The sequence below is a fragment of the Microchirus variegatus genome (assembly GCF_963457635.1).
Source record: "Microchirus variegatus genome assembly, chromosome: 7".
NCBI lineage: Eukaryota > Metazoa > Chordata > Actinopteri > Pleuronectiformes > Soleidae > Microchirus > Microchirus variegatus.
In genome coordinates, this window is record NC_139808.1 from 16,753,111 (window position 1) to 16,774,600 (window position 21,490).

Sequence of the window (21,490 nt, forward strand, 5' to 3'; positions counted from 1 at the left end):
GCCTAATCAAAGTGCACGTCCATGACAGGCTAAACATGCTTAATAATGGCGATTGCGTTATAGCATGCTAATCCGGTACGCACTGATTTTGAGTTGCGTTATCAAAAGGATCCATTGTTGTTTTGATGGGGTACGGAGACTTTGGAGCAAAAAGTTGTTTTTTTGTATTTTTTTTGTTTCCTTTTGGTTGTGTTTCTTTTTATGACGTCTGGTTTGGAAGGGGAAGGTCACTGGTGATGGGAGTGTCCTGTGCTCCGACAGCGGGACCAATCATTTCCCCCCCCACTTGGTGCCCGATGACAGTGGGCGATGTATTTTTAGCCGATGTGCTTGACAGGGCGGCCCGCACTGGCTCAATTACCCAGCAGTCCTGGTGACCCCGACACCACTGTTTACTCAGACGAAACCGCAGCGGATAGACTGGTCTGATGAGAGAGGTAACAGAGTGGGACCAAGCTGTCTCTTTCTGGATCTAGTCCGTCGTTTTATTGCCCTCTGTTTGCCTCTTCCCTTGTTCTTCTTGTATCTAACCCTAACCTTTTCTAACAACAGCTGTGGCTCATGATTCACATAAATGACAATAAAACACCATTACATCAGTGTCTCAGCAGGTATTATATTTTGTGTTTTGAGGAAACGCATTGAGTTTCCCTCCATCTGATTACTGAGGGACACATAATGACATTGATCTGTAAATCCTCTTTCTTGGGTCCCCAGTTTGTCCATCCTTTAAATGCCAGATTGGTTTATCTTTCCTCTTTCCATTTTTCAGCACAACTGTTCCACTCATTACGGCTGGGAAATACGGACAAGCACTTTAAAAAATGTATGTTGTTGGGACACTTGATTGATCACCGGCCTCCCAACTCAATTTTACCTCTGCAGGTAGCTCTGGCACCGAGACAGGCCGAGCTCTTCAACCTTTTCCTGTCCTTGTCCCCCTGTACCCAGGTGACCATGTTCAAGCAAGCAGAAAGTTGATTTAAGGTTCATAATGACATCAGTTGCAGGCCATCATCCCCCAAATAAAAAATGGCCCCCAGTGCTCCGGGCTCTTTAAACCGAGCTGTTACTTCTCACACACAGTGCCGGTGCCATGGGGGGACAGTGACATCGCTATTAGTTTATTGTTCCGTCAGGCTGGGACCTTTACTGCACCCCTGTTTATGTTGCCGTAATCACTGGCCTGCTGATATGCACCCCTTCGGCCTGAAATATGTCCTGTCCTAATGCTGCAGGAACTATTACCAGTAGCCCACTGCTGGACATATCAATCACTGACAGGTCAGTCGCATTACCCACCGCGGTCCCTGATGTGCTGCTGTTCTGTGAGCACTTCATGGCTCGCCACATTCTTTGCTTTCATATTACTGACAAATTTGTCTTGTCACTGTCCCCCTGGCCTCCGCGAGACAGCTTAAATGATGTTGCTCAGCTACGAGAACTCACTCTCGTGCAGAGCAACCTCAGAGGGTGAGGGGCCATTTTGGCCAGGATGTGCACAAACAGTGTCCTCGTCTGTGACACACATGCCCGTGCGCACGCACACACACACACACACACACCTGAGCAACGTGAGCCTGAGCAACCACTGACTCACTTATCAGGTCAAGAGGACAGGCTTTTTGTGGGCGGGGGAGGGAGGGGTGGATGGATCAAATTTATATTTATGAGAGATATATCCTCCCCAAACACAGCGTTGTAATTTATAACAGATACCGTCTGGCCGCTTCCAAGACTTTGAACATTAATGTCAAAAGAATTTACGACAAGAGAAACAAATTATACTCCAGATAACGTGACAATTGTTTTTCACTCAAAACGGCTATCTACAAGTTTATACTTAATTAGTGCTATCAAATTCTGAGTGTCTAAATCAAAATGCATTCCTTTAGTCCTTCGCTTTGACTAAAAAAAAGACAAATGAGCAGACAGTTTAACATTTAACAGGAAACTGAAAAATGAGTACATCACAGCACAAAATGCAGATTATACACTTATACTCTTCTTAATTACTCTGTAACAGCAGCCAATTTATTGGAAAGCTTTTGTTATTTCCATTGTCTCAGCACAGGGAACAAAAAGGTGATCGAATGGGTTTCATGTGTTTGCACTGGCCTTTTAAAATAATTATATAGCTATCGATGTTGAATTGAAACACATAAAATCATCAGTTACAAAAAAAAAAAAGTCATGACAATTTACTGCCCAAGTTTAAATCCATAATCGGCCAAACACAGCAGATCAACTCATCATTTCCGACACAGTGCTAACTGCTAACTACGAGCAGAATACTGCAGATTAGATCTGAGCACCACGGGCCTGGCCCACTGGTGCATGAAAGAGTTTAGTGATGTGGAAAACAGAAAGGTCATCAATAACTTTAAACAGTCAAGCAGAAAATATGTAGAATAGGAAGACAAACCGGGGGCCTGGAGCACTATAGCCTAAGTGTCGTAACAGCTGCCAGAGGCACAGAGTTAATCATCAATGGATTGCAAGGGCAAACTCACCTGGTTTGACTGGTTGTAACAGACTGAACAATCACCTAATTGTACACGAGGTGATTCAGTTCCTTGTGTTGTTGTTTACAGGAAACAAGACCTCAGTCAGCCAAGTCAACTATGACTATAATTCATTTTCATGCATTGTAAAGGGCAGGGGAAAACATTTTCTCGCTCAAAATTAAACCAGATTTTCTCCTTGCCTAACTGTTTACTGTTATGCACCTATTGATATTAATAATTTTTTGACAGCTTACGGATACATTAATGGTGCAAATATTGAAAAAGAAGAACGTACATTCAAATTAGACAGAATAACTGTGCTGCATCTTACATTAAGGAAAACTTGTCAAGGAGGTTTTAGTTCCTCAGTTAAGAATAGGAATCCTTCACTTCTCACTCGCAGGAATTAAAAAATGTTCTTGAGGAAAACTTGTAGTGTGATTTATGTGTCTTCAGTGAAATTGAGAATGAGCCACATTTTCTTCTCCTCATCGTGATGAACGGAGAACACCTTTATGAATGAAAAGTCTCTTCAAAATCTGGAAATGTTCTAGATAACTGATGATGACTGAATGCAACGGACATTTGTGTTTAATTTGTATAAGTTTGCAACCTATTTTAAGAGTCTTAAGCCTGGAAAATACATCGGGAAGGTTTATTTGTTTGACATATTTAATTAATGTTCTACTCTGGCTTGCTGGTCTGTAAATAATGGTGTCTTGTAAGCTTATTTGGGCTGGGCATAATTTCCATTCATGAAGTAATAATAAAAATAATCCATCAATCAATCACCCAATTAATTCAAATCACAGTTAGAATAAACTGTGAAACACTGGACAGTTGTATCTCTCTAGTGGTATGTGTTCAAAACAATAACTCTCTTGTAAGGTTTAGGTGAGAGGTGTGTGCGTGTGTGTGTGAAGATGACACAAGATAAACAGGATATGCTGACACTGTCCATTATGAGTACAGTAACATGCCATATCACCCATATAATGCTTTACTCAAGGGGTGTGTGAGTGTTTGCCAGACATCTGACACAGAGCGCTTCAGCAAAGCACATTCACAACACAGCGGCGCTCCACGCCTGTGCCCATGGCAATCGTCTGCAAGCGGATGAGTGATTTCCATACCCAGTCCAAACAATAACACCACTGTACAAACTGTGTTCGTGTTTGCCTATTACCTAAGCACCCCCCCCCACAACCCTCCCATTTTTATCGGCCTTATCTTGTTATTTCAAAACTGTTTGTCTTAGCCGGGAATGAATAGTCAATGTCATGTTCTAAATCCTTTATGACGGCACCTCTGTCATAATGTGACCACTCCTTATGAAAAAATTCAAGAATAAATAAAGAAATAAACTTCCTTGCCAAACAACAAGTGTTGAGTCCCCGTCAAGAACGAGTGCTCGCACAATGACAAGTTCACTGGTAGTTTACGAACAATAGATCCACTCTCCCTTCAGGCTCAAGGAAGGCTGCCACCCGGATGCCAATCACAGAAAAAGGACAGAGAGTTGAAGAACAAAGCAAAGACAAAGTAAAAAAAAAGTCTTCACCTATACCGCCCACGTTGATATACAGACCAAGAACAGCCTCCCAGAATCTAAATGTAATGGTTCAGTAATGATGCCATTTTAGTAAATAAGTTTCGCTCAGATTTATGTGAACTGTTCACATGGACTAAGAATATTAGCAGGACAGTGACAGTGGTAGATCAAAATTCTTAAAAATCGAGTACACTTGTACACTTCTCACTCTCTTACACCAAAGTCAGTGATATTAGCATCAGCAAGATCTACAACTTCAGACTTAAACTTACTGATGAATTTAATGTTTCAGCAATAGGGGTTGGGGACCTTGGGCACACCAGGCCCTGACCTATTCCAGGATTTGAACTGGCAACCCACTAGTTACTTGGCCATGGACTGTGTTTGGTTGCCTTCCATGGTGAAACAGTATCTCAACAACTCCTGTGTGCCATTTAGTAAAATTGGCTGATTGATTGATTTTCTCTCAGTACTTTGGTGTGGGGGAGTGAGTGGTTAATAAAGTGAAACACACTTTAGTTTAGAGTCAGAATAGGCTGTCTAACCACAAGAAATATGTGACAGAAATATTATTTTATTATCGTAGACATAAGTGGAGTAGATTTTATTAGTTGAACCCTTTGTTAAGTGGCTAAAAATCAGTTTTGTGAGTTTTCATGTCTCATGTTGGTTATTGTGGCTGGTCAGGTCATGATCTCTACTTAGCACCAGGGGCCTGTGGCATTACCATCATGTCCTTCCAGATAATTTGACTGTCCTGTGACACCATTCCTAGTGTTTTATAGAAAGCCACCTTGATTACGGCTTCATAATTTGAATTGAGTGAATTGAATTTGAAAATAGCATCGTCATTAAAATTGGGGAAGAAGATGACAAACTACTTTATCATTATGACCACAAGTCCCATTGCTTTTAAATCAATTGTTTTATACATGGACCCGATCTCCAGTTTACATCAGCAAACAAATATAAAACATTTAAAACAACATACTTAGGGAAATGAAGTGTCCCTGACATTGACTTTGCTGTTTCGTGTGAGCAAAACTCAACAGTAGGCTTGTGGTTGTGGGCGGGACGTTTTTAAGCACAGCTCAGGAAATACGCCAAGAGATTACAGGTACTGACCCTGAGTGAGGGAGTGCAGTGGCAGGCCGGTCTGTCCCGGCTGGATGGTGAGCAGCCCTTGCCTCTGAAGGTTGAGTAGATGCTGCTGCTGGACCTGCTGGACCTGCAGGAGCTGCTGCTGGAAGGCCAACTGCTGTGCTGACACCTGATGCTGGTGGCACACACAGACACACACGCAAAGGACAGGAGAGGCACGCCATCAGCAAACACACAAACAGAATATAGAAACATAACAGCCAGTGCAAACATGTAAAGATGAATTTCAGGTTTGAATATGACTATATTCATGTGTGCTCCTGAAGAAAAACATGCTCATGGTTCAAGCAGCAAAAGTAAACACTGAAGAAAACCATGTTGATTCTTACTTTTTTTTTTTTTTTTTAATATGTAATTTTTGAGTGTGCTAACACATAAAATAGCACAATAAAAGTTTCATAAATTTTGCCTTGAGTGTGGGTTTGCTTGTGCCCACTTACGACAGGTGGACTATACATCTCTCTCGCTCTTAATTAACGAGGAGTCGGGAGGCGACTGACAAACAACGATACAACATAGTTAATCATTCATAATAAGAGCCACAGGAATTTAATTACAGCCATTCATAATTTAGCAAACAACGTGTGACTAAGTCAAAGTGCTTAATAACCACCCTGGCAACTCTCGCTACTCTCCCAGGCATGGCGCTGAGCTCAGGGATACACTGTTCCCCCAACCAGCGCAGCAAGCTGTGTTGAACCACATACTGCGGACCGACTGAGACATGGTTGCTTTGTCGGTCTCACTGTGTTACAGCTGTTTCATCGAGGCGCATTTAATGAAACAGCGCCGCGTCTTTACTGATTTTGGACTCGAGCGTGGGCGATGAGGGAGAGTTTGCCTCTAAGACGTGAAACGTCTGAACTTTGATAGGATCGATGTGAGAGTACAGAAGAAAAGGACAGACAAATGTCGGAATAATAAATTGAAGGAAATTATCTAATATCCCCCAATCTGCTATGAGTAAAAACAAATACGGCGGTATCTCGATAACATGGGCGCAGAGGACAGATCGATGACTTTTAACCCTTTTGTCAGTGTTGGCTGTCGTTAAACACACTCAACTCAACAAAACATTGTCATGCTGTTGCAAATAACACCACAGGATCTATCAGGGCACCTTCTGTAATCCTAACAGATAAGGATAAAATAAGCACGCCTCAGACTCAACAGGATACTGGGCCTGTTTATGAGTATACATGGCCAGTTGTCAAGCGGCGAGGAAGAGAGGAGGGGGCACTAAAAGCAGTACCGGGGCTGCCAAGCTGTGCACCACACCCTGTTACCAAACACAGGATACGCCACTTTTGTTTACTTCTCACAATTGAGCGCATACAAAAAAGGTCTTGGTGCAACTGTTAGGTCACTTGTTGGAGGCTCCGAAGCCACTGAAACGGCCAGATAAACTGTGAACACTGCACTCAGCCTGTCAAAAGTGTCTAGCGGCCTTTCCTTCTTTCCTCTACATCTGCTTCCCTCCCTCCCTCCCGCCCCACACCCAGTCAGTCTGCCACTGTAGCACACATTGCTCTGGGCAGTGCAGGTCTGATTAGGAGTATTGGATCAATTTAGATGAAGAGGACGCTTTGTCAGTTGGAGCAGAGGGGTCATAAGTGACGAGTAACCGCGCATTCACTTACAGGCTAATGAGTAATCTAACCCAGAATGAGAGGAGAGAAAGTGACATGGAGAAAGAGGAGAGCGTTGGGATACTGGTGTCCTGTGATTCTCTCTGATCTGCTCTATCTATGAAAGGTGTTTTTTTCCCTTCCATCACTCAGTTAAATCCAGTTGTAGTTTGAATACACCATTTAATTGGATAACTCTGTTTGACCTAGTAACTAAGAACTATAGGAGGTAATCAATTTATTGAATGAAGTGTGCCCGCCTCTGCTACACTAGGTGGCACTATGTTAGTATTAGGAATTTCCCAGGTGACCTGTTGCATCTGGGACAACAACATCTTTAGTTGATGGTTAGCCGTCAGCATGTTCTTTCTACCATAAATGAACTATTCCATTCTTAAAGATGATAGTTCATCGATTCAAGCTCTTTGTCACCCCATAAATGCAGCGCCCTGGATTACACAGTGTTTTCTGGCTGTTGTCGTCATTTTCTATGCACCAGCTTTTTCTGTTATTTCTGGTTCAAAGCCTAGGTCAGTTTGGGTCCATTTGAACACATGTAATAATACTTCAACTCCCACTTGCATTATCTGGGTGTGAAAGTCTGAATTAGAGTAATTCAATTTAGTATTTAGTCATTTTTAGACATACCAACATGTATTTCTAAAGTTTGAGAGTCGTTCCTCCTGTCCTCTGTGCATAAAGATAATACATCTACAGGGATATTAGAATTATTATCACAAGCTACATCTTTTTTTTAAAATGCAAAATAAACAGAGGGCGGCTTTGTAGAAAGAAAAATCAAGTATTTCAAATTAATTTAACTCCTTTCTCTCTTCACATTTTTTTTGCTCTCGCTGGTCTCATCAGCTGACAAGAGCTTCTGTGTGCTCCCAGCATGCAGAGACTTTAAAAACCCAGACCCAATAGACCAAATAAGAGGTTAACAAGAAGTGGCACAAGGGAGAGAAAAATACAGTCCCTGACAAAAGATAAAGAGTGGCACTGGCAGGCCTTTATTGTCAAGCTTCAGATATAAAGTTAAAGATCTTTGAAAAACTAAATTTTGATGTCTTTAAATAAAAGAGGCACAAAGCAACAACAGGGGGTTATTGTCTGGCAGCCACAGGGGAGTCGCTGCATAATTCTTATTCTGTCTTTTGATGGCTGCTCGAAATGCGACTGAAAAAAAGGGAGAGAGAAAAAGAGAGCGATGGGGAGAGACAGAAAACATTGGCAGAGGGGGAGAGCCTCTCGAGGCTGCATCCATTTCCTGTGATCATACATAATATGCTTCAAAAGTTGCTTTTTCTTTTATTCTCATGCCCCATTCAACTGATCAATTGCACCTCCTTGCCCCCTCCTTCTCCTCCCCCCTTCTTTTCTCCCTTGCTCCTCTAGTGTTTACATCTGATGCAGAGTTGGTGACAGGCCCTATCTGAGGCTGAGGAGCTCTGCTGTCATGTTGATTTATGGGAGCATCACGCCACAACTTGTCCAAACTGAAGCCCGCAGTTCATTAATTAGGGAGCTACGACTTTGAAGTTGGGAGCTTCGACAGGCACATGGACGTGTGTGAGTGTGAGCTTGTGCAAATGTGTGTGTGTGTGTGTGTATCTGCTTCTAACATTAGGCTTAATTTTCTATGCTTCCTTCACGTCTCCAAACAAAGGATCCGATCGGGACGAGGTAAAAAAATATTAAAGAAAAAATGTTTGCCTTTGAACTTGTTCTGACCACACAATTTTAATTTGCTTTGTCCACAATGACGCCTGTATCCAGCAGTCATTAACAGGAATTAAGCTGTGGCCTATGAGCGAACCCTGCTGTACTAGAGGGAGCAAAGGAGAGGGCGCAAGAAAGATGTAGAAAAAAAGAATATTAATACCAAAAAAAAAAAAACTCAACAGGCACCAAAGCTGAGAGCGCTCTCTGCACTGATATCTCACAATTACATGCCTTCTCTTCCTCTGCCATTTCCATGTTAATTACTGAGAAAAGCCTCTCTGATTTATATGCTCCGTGTTCCTGCCTTTCTCTCCCTTCTGCCTTTCATTATGTCCTACACGAGGCTTACAGGAGCGGTCACCTCTTTGTTGTGCAGGACACTTGTTTACTTGGAGAACAGGAAAAAAAAAAAAAACATCAAGAACAATTAACGAGGCTGTGGCTCTTTAAAATATTACACACATAATATGCAGGCTGTTCCTGAAAAGGAGACATTGGATTCTTAGCACAGTATCAGTCAGTTGTTACCATTTATCCGGCAAGTCTGACATGCTAATCAGAAGCATGAGTGCACTTGATTCTCCCCCTCTCTCCTCTCTGCTTTCACCACAGTCTGGAAGCAGATGGAGTTGGGAGGGAATGGGTGGGTGGGGGCACATGACTTCCATATTCAGTCTGGCCAACGGCTTTGTTAATTGCAGGCGGCTGGAGTGATGTCAGCCTACCTCTTTGCTCTGCTTGCTGCCTGCATGCTGCTGCTGCTGCTGTTGCTGCTGTAGGAGCTGGAGGTGGAGCTGTTCCTGCTGCTTCTTATAGAACTCTTGGAGTTGCTGCTGCAGGAGGGGCAAGAAAGCGACACATGACGCACAGTCTGACACAGAAGCTCAACAGTGGGCTTTACTTTTTTTTTTCCTATTAAAACCAGGAACCGATTTTCAGGATTTTCACTGTAAAAAGAGACAAACCCTACTGGGACAGAATAATTCACACCACACATTACCTGTTGTAACATGAGGGCCTGTTGCTGCTGGAGAAGAACCTGGAGCTGCTGAGGGCTCAGGACTTGCTGCTGAAGGATCTGCTGCATCTGCTGCGGAGTTATCACTTGAGGTGTCATCATAGCCACTGAAACTGGAACCTGCACAGACACAAACAATGAGCACAAAGATGTCAAAACATGTACAACACCAAGGGAGCTGTAATCGATAATTCTTAAGTGATATAGCTAACTGCTAACAGGAGTCACATGTGGAAAAAAAGTGAAGGGTGATGACTTCAGGATAAATAATTCTATAAAATGCTAAAAAAATTGTCTAACTTTTAAAATCTATATAATATACACTGCACAACATATATATGTGCCACATCTTGCTTTTAACTTAAATCTGGAATGTCATCTTCTGCACATGCCCTCCAACATATACACAAACACACACATATCGACCCCTCGAACCATTATGACACCACAACAGACTGAAGAGGCCTTAAGGACAGCAGGGCAACACAACAGCCAGCTGTATCTAACCCAACCTCAATCTTCTGACCTTCTCCTCTCTCTCAAACACACACAAACCCTTCAACATGATCGAATACGCTGCCTCTCATTTACACAACGCAGCACACGTGCCATCATACCTGTGGACAACGTGAAGGACTGCCATCCAAAATAATAATAATATAAATAAATAAAGAACGCTGCACGTTGCACTTCCATGTCATGTGAGAACATTTCATTAGGGACACTGTCAGCAGCGATCTATTATTGTGAAGATATGGAGTGCCTGGAGGAGGAGGAGCCATGTTAAGGAACATGCAGGCCACTAACTAACTCCCAGTAGAAAGGTGTGAGTGCATGACTCCTCAAAATAAGTGATTTGTTGTGACATTGAAAGAGAACCCCCCCCCCCCCCCACACACACACACACACATAGTTGTCAGGGTGCCTTAATTGCTCCGGCAGCATAGGGGACTCAGAGAGTGTCTGGATGCTGCCACTCACCACCACGATGTGCAAGACAATTAGAAGCTCCTTCCCTTGACATTTGTATGACAAACAGGCGACTTAGATGTACTCGATAGTGCTGCGTCTTTGCAATTGTTAGTATGTCTATACGCGCTTCTTATACATTAGTATGTACGGGATGCGCCAGAGGATGTGTGTGTTAAAATATGCTTTCTGTCTCTGAGGCTGATGTCAGCAGCTGATAGAGCGGACATAACCGGTGACAGTCTTGTCTTCACCAAGGTTACCCAAATTGTGCGCTTGCCTTATAGCTAATGACACCCCCATTTGAATTTTTCATGCATCTCTGAATGTAATTTAGCTGTTTAAAACCTTGTCCAGTAACTAAGGGGCTTTTCTTGACACACACCCTGCATGCATATTACCTTATTCATTCTCCCCATTGTAGCATAAAACAAAAACAAAGTGCAGCCATAATGAACAGCTTGTACTACTAATGCAGAGGAAAGGGCAGTGGTGTCAAATAGGACAGAGTAGCTTTGATGCTCTCTGTTACCTTTACTGTACAATTCCAGCCCACATCGTAGCATGCTCCTCTGGCGCCAAAGAGAATGAAGGAGGCTCAGCTCCACCCCGGACTACCACACACTTCACATTTCTCATTTCCAGCACCAGGCAAAAAGGGGTGCAAGGGAGGAAAAAAAAAATGCAATATTAATTTGCCCTTGTATTATGTCTTAATATGCAGTTCATCTTGACTTTTGCACATGACTTGTCCTGTCATTTGCATAGCCCCGGCCTCCCGTTTCCCAATTTCACAGTCATTATCCACTGAAGTCCTTTTTTTTCTGGGCATCGCTAATTTTGATTAACTATTTTGAAGGTCAACTCTCCTCTCTGACTTGCTTGCCTGAAAGTGTCACACATGCCAGGCACATACATGATATGATATATAGTACTCATCTAAATATGACACTTGCTCCCCACCCCCTGCCTCACACACACACACACACACACACACAATGATAAATATCGCTGCTCTCTTTTGTCTTTTTTTTTTTTAAGATTTATTTTAACTACATGCATTAAAAATGTACTCCATATTTGTCATGCTCTATTTTAACTACCGTGATAAAGCTGTAAATTTAGTCTTATTTTCAAATGCATAATCATTTTGTCATGCCACATTATACTGCGAGTGTGATGTGCAAAAGAAAACATGAAAGCCACCTTCAAGTTAACACGGAGCGTGCACGCACTTAACCGGCTCACAATAAGCTGTCAATGTCATTACAAATTACACAGAATTTTTTTTATTCAATTTGACTGTCTTAATTCTATACACCTGAGGTGTAGATCTTATCATGGCTTCACACTCCGCCTTGTCATGGGCATCAGGCTCCCAGTTACTACAGCTAGAGTAGATTCCTCTGTGCACAGCCCCAGCAAGAGGCTATTACAGACCCCCATTTTATTACCTATTACTACTGAGGTCATTAGCAGTAAGAGGGATTGTATGCTTCTTAACCTATTGATCAATGTAACTACCACCATTTAATCCTGTGCTGAAGGAGTGAAAATCTGCCTAAGACTGGGTTCTATTGAGAAGAAGGGCGGGAGGGAGCACTTTAACTAAAAAATATTGCCCTGGCTTTATCATGACCATTTAACGCAAACACAGGACGCCAGTCGTCATTTAGAAGCACTCCCATATGATGCACTCCCTTATCTCTCGGATAACATCATGAATCCAGATGATCCACGACAAAAAATATATCGCCTATCTAAAGATAGTCTGTAAACGAAGGCTCGCAGTGGGCTAATAACAAGAGGGATCCACTGAGCCCAGCACTAATGTACCCGGCAAATATGTGAGTGTGAAAAAAGAGGACATTCTAAGGGTGCCAGAAATAGCTGATGTTTATGAATTTTCACAAAAGGTGTGGTGCTCTCCAGGTGCCTCACATGCATAAACATTCAAACCTGGAACATTCTCACACAGCTGCAGAGTGACTGGAGGCAATATACAGTACCAGCACGGGCCTGCTGGCCAAACACACACACAAACCTACAAAACTAAACTGTGGCGTGTTGACTGTCACAAGCACATGAGCAGCATATGGAGTGTGTGTGCCTGCTCACGCTGTGCAATCAGCATAAAAACATAAATGGATTTTAATTTAAAACAAAAGAGAACCAGCGTCAAAATGTTACTTTTAAATAGGATAGGAATCATCAATTTAATTCATATAATAAAATGCAAACACACGCACACACTGTATAGAAGGCGTTTGTCATTAAGGACACACAGAAAGGCAAATTCACTTGTGCATGACTAATCAAGAGACCAAAAAAAGAAGAAACACACAAACACACAAATATAATAATATGATTAAAAAAAAAGACACACACAGACCAATACTGACAGCCGCTGACTCAGAATTACGGAAGGCACTCACTAAGCACCCCCTTCTGTCACAAGTCAGAGGTCAAAGTCTGGTGAAAAGGAGCAGGGGTGAACAAGACTAAGCTGAAGCTCCGTCTTCTCCGCGCTGAGGCAATTAAGAGGAACGGGACAAGATGAAGGAGAGACGAGGAAGTGAATAAAAGTGAGGCCGACACAGCCGTTTCACCGGCTGCAAAGGTGCAGCTTGTCAGAAAGAAAAGAAAAAAAAAAGAAAAAGAGGGGAAAGTTGGGGATGAAAAGATGAGGATTATCAAATTTTCATTTGTGCTCCCTGGGGTCATCTTGTTTTGGTGGGGCATCAAATGGAATGGAGAAGTAAAAAAAAAAAAAAAAAGGAGGGAAAGAGGGAAAAAAGTACTAACAAACCCCAGAGAAATCAGCGAGTCTGGCGTGTTTGATGCTGTTGTTTTACCTTAGCCATCCTGTCTATGATCTCTGGCAGGAAAATGTCACCACAATTAGGATTTCAGGGGAGCTGTTGCACTTAAGTGAAGTGAAAACGTAATGAGTCATCGACAAGACTGGGAGGGCTAATTCCCAATAATTATAATAATTATAATAATATGATTTTTTAAAAAATGCTTGTTTAAAAAAAAAGGAAGAAAAAAAAAGTATGTTTACAAACAGCATATTGTTAGATCAATAATTTAAAAACCAGAAACATCTGGAGACAACTGCTCATCCCTGTACGTGTTAAGACCATCTTCATCATTAACAATCGAGCTGCTTTATGAGTTCTTACAGTTCAGATAGAAAGGACAATCACACACACACACACACACACCATTTTTCCACTTCATTCACTGTATACACTATATTTGGTGTAAGGGGTGTGAAGGGGCTGAGGCTTTAGTTATTTGCAGCAACTGTAAAAACAAAAGTCAAGATTGGATTTTAATTAACTTTGAGACGACAAACAAACAAAGTTTTTTGTGTGTGTGTGTGTGGGGGGGGTGATCCCACTGTCGCATTTATACAAACAAACTGCACGGCGAAGTGAGCGAGTTCTCACTTCAGCTGGTACCTGTTTCCCACCCTGGAGGCAGCCACCACTGCAGGTGACCACTGCTGAGGACACACCAGCCTTTGCATCATCGCCATGTTTTAGTATAGAATTTCAAATTTGACACCTGTATTTTAGGAGACTTGTTTTCACAATTTTAGCTAAATTAAGTATTAATAATAAATATATATAGGTGTCAATTTTAAGTAATAATTATTTGAACACAGACTAAAAACTGAAAAACAAACATTCCTGTCATGTGACCTAATGTCCAGTATCTCTTACTGACCTTTAAAGCCACACCTCTTACTAAATCAAGGAAACACACCTTCATTCACTGTTTTAATTTTTTTTTCCTGACTATCGTCACCGCTGGCGCAAACTATAGCCTCGAAATCGATGGTTCGCCAGTTCCCAAAACGGTTACGCAACGACGCGTGTCGTCTGATGTATTATTTGACTCATTTGAGATTTAATTAAGATCACAGCCTCTAAAATCCCTTTCAAATGAAAGTGTAGTCAAAAGACAATGGCTGACACATCCTCGTGCAGATTGTTTCTATTCTCTGCACATGAGCAAGGCAAAACTAATCCTTGTTTCCATGACGGCAAGCAAGGATTGGGGGCACAAATTGTGTTGATTCTTGTCATTCTTAATTGTTGCGTTATGTGACTCATATAAAGTATACAACCATTTAATTAAATTATATAGAAAAGGATATTCAGTGTAAGCAGCAGATTTATAGCACCAAGTAAAAAAAATAGGATATTCCTTACTGGGTTACGTCCATACACATTCCAGATAAAATCCACTTTTATATTCTAAGGGCAACATCTCAACAGCATCACATCCTCTTGGAGCTTTAAAAAAACGAGTGGTGAAAAGGACCCTCAGCCACAAAATGCTCTACACCATGTAATGTCTTCATTATCACACCATCTCAACACTTTGGAACACATGGCAGTGAGTTAATCTTCTTTTCTGAAACACACACACACACTCAGAGTGACTCTTAAAGAAAATGAATGAAAGACTTTTTCAAGTAAAAACATGTTTTAGTGGAGACAGCCAGACAGTAACAGCAGAGAGCAGCTGGAGGCTCACTATATCACTGCTCAGCTATTCCTCCGTCTCTCCTCTCTGACTCGTCTGACTACTCCGTCCCGGAATAAAGGATATCCCAGCGAGCTGTGGGGCTCTGTCTTCTGCCCCTGCTCCCCCCCTCAACTCTCCGTAGTACACGGCTAATATCTGGTTGCCTATGTCATGGTTTAGAAATGACAGGTGCTGGCAGCCCCTCGCCTTGACAGGCCACTGCACAAATAACACCCCTGCCTGAAAGGGCTAATGCACTACTAATGAACAATAAATCAACTTTGATTACAAACTGTCAACCCAATCAGCTCGCACTCCAGCTCTCCCAAACTGCGAGTCCCGGCACAGCTGCACAGCATTACGGTGCACGCTGCCCTGTTTCGGCTTTCGCACTCCTCCTTCTCCTTGAACCATCTCATATTCTCCTCCACCTCCTCTCTTCTTTTCCTTCAGACACCTAATTTTCAACCACTGATGCAAGGTGCTGAAACATTTCAACCCCCCCTTAAAAAAAAATCAGCGAAAAGGAAGTGCAAACAAAGAACACAGGTGAATCTTTTCTTAAGTTGCATGAGGGTATTGCTTAAAATCATTGTCGTGATAAAAAGAACAACAGAAAGTGTTTTCAGTTATACAAAAAAAAAGTATAAAGTGACAACAACTTTCCCTCCAAAATGTGCTCCACAATCACAACCACACACACTAACTTTTCAGCTAGATACTGTATACACGAGCGACGACATTTGGAGTGACAGCACGTCTCCATCGTGGTTTCAGTGGTAATGGTGTCAAATATAGAGCTTTGACAGCCTCGGTCTTAATTCACTGTGACACCGCGAGGAGCGTGACGATTAGTCCAGGCCATCGCCTGAGAGCCAGTTTAAGTCTGAGCAGAATTTCATTACCTTAACAAATCATCACAAAATACACAACCCAGCCAAACGTTCGCCGATCACAAACAAAACCCAAAACCGCATGTGAGAATTGAGAGAGCCTTACCATAGGAATGTCTACGATGAACTCACACATGCCCTACAATTACATAACAAAATAACGTCCCAAGAAAAATATTGATGCATCACAGAAGACAAACCTGTCAACTGTTTTTATGTGGAACTTACCATAATTCAAACAGAGCTGGATCCGGCTTAACTGGTTAGCTCACTGTCAGCAAAGTAAACAAAAACTAAACAAACACTGCAAAATGGCAGTCACGTCAAAGGAAAAGGAGGCATGTCACGCTGTAACTGACAAACAAGCAACGCAAAAAGGAACTGTTGCACTCAGTGACCCAAAAGTGGACAGCTCAACACTTGACAACCATCAACAGCACTGATCACAGATAAACACAAGCACACCTCATCCATTCAGGCTGATCCTGACACACAGTGCATCCTAACACACACAACACTTCTCCCGTCAGAACAAGACTTATTTAAATGTCAGTGGAAAGTAAAGCTCCTCTCACACAAAACTGCTTGACCAAATTAACCAGAACATCAACAATAGACACATGATAAACCTCTTCTTCTATTTTTTTTTTTCCCTGGCCAAATTAAATTGTGATGGTTTTTTCTCCCTTAACACAAGAAAGCTGGCAAAATCACAGAAATCAATCATATTGACAAACCTGACAAACTCCATTTAGCTGGCAGGGTAAACAGAGTGCCGGGCCACGCGGTGTGGAGTGAAGCAGAGCGGAGAGAGCAGCAGTGAGGGGAAGAGAGAGAGGAAGAGAGAGAGGGAGAGAGCGAGAGTGAGTCAGAAAGAGAGAGGTAGGGAGAGGGAGAGGCACACAGGCTGTCAGGCAGGGAGGCTGAGAACAAGCGCTGCTGTGCTGTGGAGTCTCCAACCTTCCTCAGGATACAGACAGATTGCACGCGCAAGGTTGCTCCCTGGCTGACAAGATACAAAACTATCCAATCAACCACGCCCTTCTCAACCAATCACAAACAGCCCTCTAAACATAATTAATTCAAATGGGGGCCACACAACAGGGAGCTGTGGGCTGGGCTGCAGGTGAACCCGTGCCTTTGTGAAGGGGCCCGTTAAAAAAGAAAGGAAGAGAAGAAAAAAAAGACACAGTTGACGGCTGTTAACCCTTTGACCCGTGCCGGGACACCGCCCGTGGTAGTTTAACAATGGGAGCCTGAAGAAAAGAGGCCCTTTAATTAAACAACCGATAAGTAAACACAGTTATCCAGCGGAAAGAAAGAAAAAGGACCCACTATCAGCCACTTTATTGTTCTGCTAAATGGAGGTGTTTACAGTGGCAGAACAAAGACACAACTTATTTCACATGCTGGAAACAACAAAAGCACAAACAATTCACACACTTTGTACTTGTTTGGGACTTCTCTCTTGCTTTAAGATTCCTCCAAGCTGATAACACATATTTTATTTTGGACAAAATAATGTGTTGATGAGAACAGCTTGTTTTTGCATTGAATATCCTCCAGTAAAACTAACATGCATCTCGACAGTGTGTACCAACACCACAGCACGCAACGCCTTGCAACACACAGCACAGACAATAGTTTTTGTTTTTTTCATTTGGTCATGAAATTAACCACATCAGCAAAAACTTTACCCCAGTTTTTAAACACTTACACAACAACAGTCTGGTCTCAGACTGAAACTAAAAACCACTTACATTAATAGCTAACATTACACTACCGACTACCAGGCAATCCATCCAACTCCATCCCGATGAGAGCAATTAGCTGTCATGATATCATCACACTCTTTAACACCCGTGTGCACTCAGTGAGAGGAAAAGACAGCAGAGAAAAAAAACTGGACCCTGCCACCTACTGGAGATCTTACTGAACTCACCAGGAGAGAGAGAAAGGAGCAAGAAAAGCTCACCTCCTGCTGATGTATTTACACTCTACATATGTGCTGCATACATTAAAAACCAACTAAACACCTTCAGGCATTGACTGTAATTTTCCCCCATATGTAAATGTTGTACTACAAGTAAGAAGTTGCTAACCAGACCTACTTTCAGTAATTACAGCTTCAATAAGTTGTGCAACCCCTTTAACAATGAATTAAAGAGTAAGGAAAGAGGCGAGATTAACACCTCACTTTGTTAATTATCATAACAATAAACACGATGCTGAATAACACAGCTCTAAAATGCAGCTCATATCAACAGCTATAAACCCTTGGCCGGGGATGAAGGAATGTTCATGGGATGCATTCCAGGCCGCAAACACACTGGTAAAATAAACAGAGCGCCTGCATAACACGCCACTGCTCTCATCTGCTAATAACTAACAATGAGCTCTGCTCAGCCGGCCTGACCTATATAAATTATTGACTGGGACACCTCAAGTGTCAAAAGTGACAATTCCAATGCATATCATAGGGAATAATTAAGTGGGAGAAAAGGTTTTTTTTCCCAATCTGACACCCTGAAGATGGCTCTCACACAAACACACACACACACACAAAAAGACAGTGACACACTGGCATGTGTCTACAGCTGCTCCCCGTGCGCGTCTCACGCACACACATACACACACACACGCGTGCAGCAGAGTGGTTTAGGCTACGGCCACACTCTTCTCCCCCAGCTCCCTCCCTGGGGTGGTATGTCGGCGTATTCTCAATAAAACACCTTCTTAGCAGTAATAGGCCACTGTTCTCATTTCAACGCTCCCAAAGGCCTCATGATAAATTTAGCAGACACACAGTTCAAGCTTCTCCTCTCACACACCGTCTTTCTAATCCATTGCCTCTATGCCTGCCATATGTAAAATAATTACACATATGTATCGATGTGATACCCACGGTATATAGATTTCTTTCCTTTTCTCTTTTTTTTTTCGTTCCTGCTCTGTGAGAAACATCAATATCCTTGAACCGGCGTCCCCTGTGATAGTTTACAGAGAGCACAGAGCGATTGTGTTCATGACAGAGTGGATGACATTATAAAATACTCCCATTTCCTGCTCGTGTTAGAGTGAAAGTATGAGTTAATGTCTGCGTCTGGCCTGAGCTGTGTTCAGCGCGGCTCTGGCTAAAGATAACGACTCAGCTCCGATTACAAAGCCTCCCATAACACACACACACACACACACACACACACACACACACACACACACACACACACACACACACACACACACACACACACACACACACACACACACACACACACACACACACACACACACACACACACACACACACACACACACACTCATACACACAGACACACATGCGCACACACACACACGCACACACACAGCCAGGGAATAAGCTGCACTGGCAGTGCCAACTAGTGTCTTACCCTTACCAGAGAAAAAGAGGGAGAGGAGGAGCAGAGAGAAGAAGAGGAAAATACATAACTACACTCATTTCTTTTCTTGAGAGGCTTTGGTGACCTGGACCATTGTCATGAGAAAACAAACACAGCTCTGTTTCCTGGTATGTGTGTGTGTGTGTGTGTGTGTGTGTGTGTGTGTGTGTGTGTGTGTGTGTGTGTATAAACTAGTAAATCTCTGTTTACTGATGAAGAGAGTCAGCAGGGCAGGTGTGGGACCTATATAAATAACAGCTGCTCTATATAATTGCCAAGGCAACAACGCTGTTTAAGATTCACACTGGAAATCACAATGTGTGATATTTCAACTTTCTTTACTTTTTATATTCTTTTGAGGTAGATCAAAAGAAACAATGATGAATTGACACTTAAAAAGCATGCTTTCCAGTCCACCACAATAAGCTTTCAATTTCAATACTTCTACCTTTTAATTTCTAATATTCTATTTATGAATTTTTTGGCCACTACAGACTGCACATTTGCATATGGTGTTCAGCTAGAAAGAAAACAGCCACGGATCATTATGAGCAAATAATAAAAAATAAAACATGTCATGCAATCCTCGTCAAACGTCACGCATGGAGAGGGTTATGTAAATTATCGAGAAGTAACAGCACAATAGATGGAGTCGAGCCTCATAGGAGGCTTCTGTTTCAAAGTCATGTGATTGTAAACTTATTTCAGGTTGGAACAACAACATTTTTGTACAATCCTGCTCTTTTTCCTATTGTTCAAGACAGTAAAACTGTGTTTTTTTTGTCATGACAGTGAACTCACCTTACAACATCTGCAGCTCACTGATACTCGTGTGACTGAGGTTATCACTCGGAGCAGAGTGGAGTTACAGTAAGTCATGCCTGAGTCACCTCTGTTAAATATGGGTTTGGTTATTTACTTTTAATTTCAGCGTACAGAAACACATTGTTTAGTCAGCACATGCGAACCCTGTATTTTGAAAATATTTCCTGAGGTGAGGTACCAGCCAGTGTGTAAGGATGCTTGTGTTTCGGCGTGCACCGTCAGGTGCGGTTTTCTTGCTTAGTCAAAACAAGAACACTTCTTGGTTTGGGCGACATCGATTTTTATGTAGGTGGGGGAATTTCTGCTCGGTCTTGTTTGGTGAATTGATTCATCTATTCATTATCTATGTCAAGATTACATTGACGAACATGAACTCGATACACAGTGTTTTGTTTTGCTTTTGTTTCTTTTTAAAGTAGGGACAATGACCGAGTGAGGGGCGGGGAGGTAAAAATAACTTGTCAGCTAAATGTGAAACAACATACTGTATAAGCCCATGTTATTATGACTATATTATACTGTAATTAATCTGCTTTGATAGGAGATTACGTAAGGTTTATTAAGTCTAAGGGTTGCTCTTTCAAAACTTTGTTTTTAAGGAAGAGTCAATGGGCAGACAGTAATTACAACAATAAACTGTTTAGGTAACCTTGTCAAACTGTATTTGTTCAACCGCCTTGTTTTTAACACTGACTAACATTTCCTGTGAATTCTGTGTGAAAACAAACAAAGGCATCAAAGAACGGAAACATTTAAGTACAACAGCAAACATGAACTGTGCTTATGTTTCGTGTCGCAATATTTCTTGTTCAACACAAATAAAATACAACTCCAAATAATGCAACTCAACGCCTCTTTGTCTCTGAATCTTTCTCATGCTGTCTGCGTGAGACGGTGCTACTTCTGACGAAAAGTGAAAATTGAATCAAATCGTTACCGGAATGTCAAAAGTGTGTGACACCAACCCAAAGAGAAACTGAAAAGTGAGTTGATGCTGACTCAACAGCACCTTGCATATCTGTTAGTGCTTATTAAAGTGACGGTTGACTCTGAGTGCATCCATCCTTCCTTCCATCCCTCTGCAAAATGACGTGCAAGTCACTCCGAACAACACGCACTCTACATGAAGATGTAGTGCCAGAGGACGACACTAAGATGCAACACATTTTAAGGAGACGCGCAAGCGTGTGTGTCAGTCTGTGTGGATGAGTGAGTAGGGCAGAGGGTTTACTGCTTGAAGGGAAACATCAGGCC

The 21,490-nt window shown here is 42.2% G+C and overlaps 1 protein-coding gene across 1 annotated transcript in view; it reads right to left on the reverse strand.

Annotated features, from left to right (window-relative positions):
* Positions 1-21,490, reverse strand: part of foxp1b (forkhead box P1b) — a gene marked incomplete at both ends in the record, with an annotated part of 83,669 nt that overhangs the window by 24,159 nt on the left and 38,020 nt on the right. Inside the window, 3 exons of the mRNA XM_083892199.1 lie at positions 5,185-5,335; positions 9,299-9,406; positions 9,574-9,711. Of these exons, the coding sequence (XP_083748325.1) occupies positions 5,185-5,335; positions 9,299-9,406; positions 9,574-9,711 (397 nt within the window). The remainder of the gene's footprint in view (positions 1-5,184; positions 5,336-9,298; positions 9,407-9,573; positions 9,712-21,490) is intronic.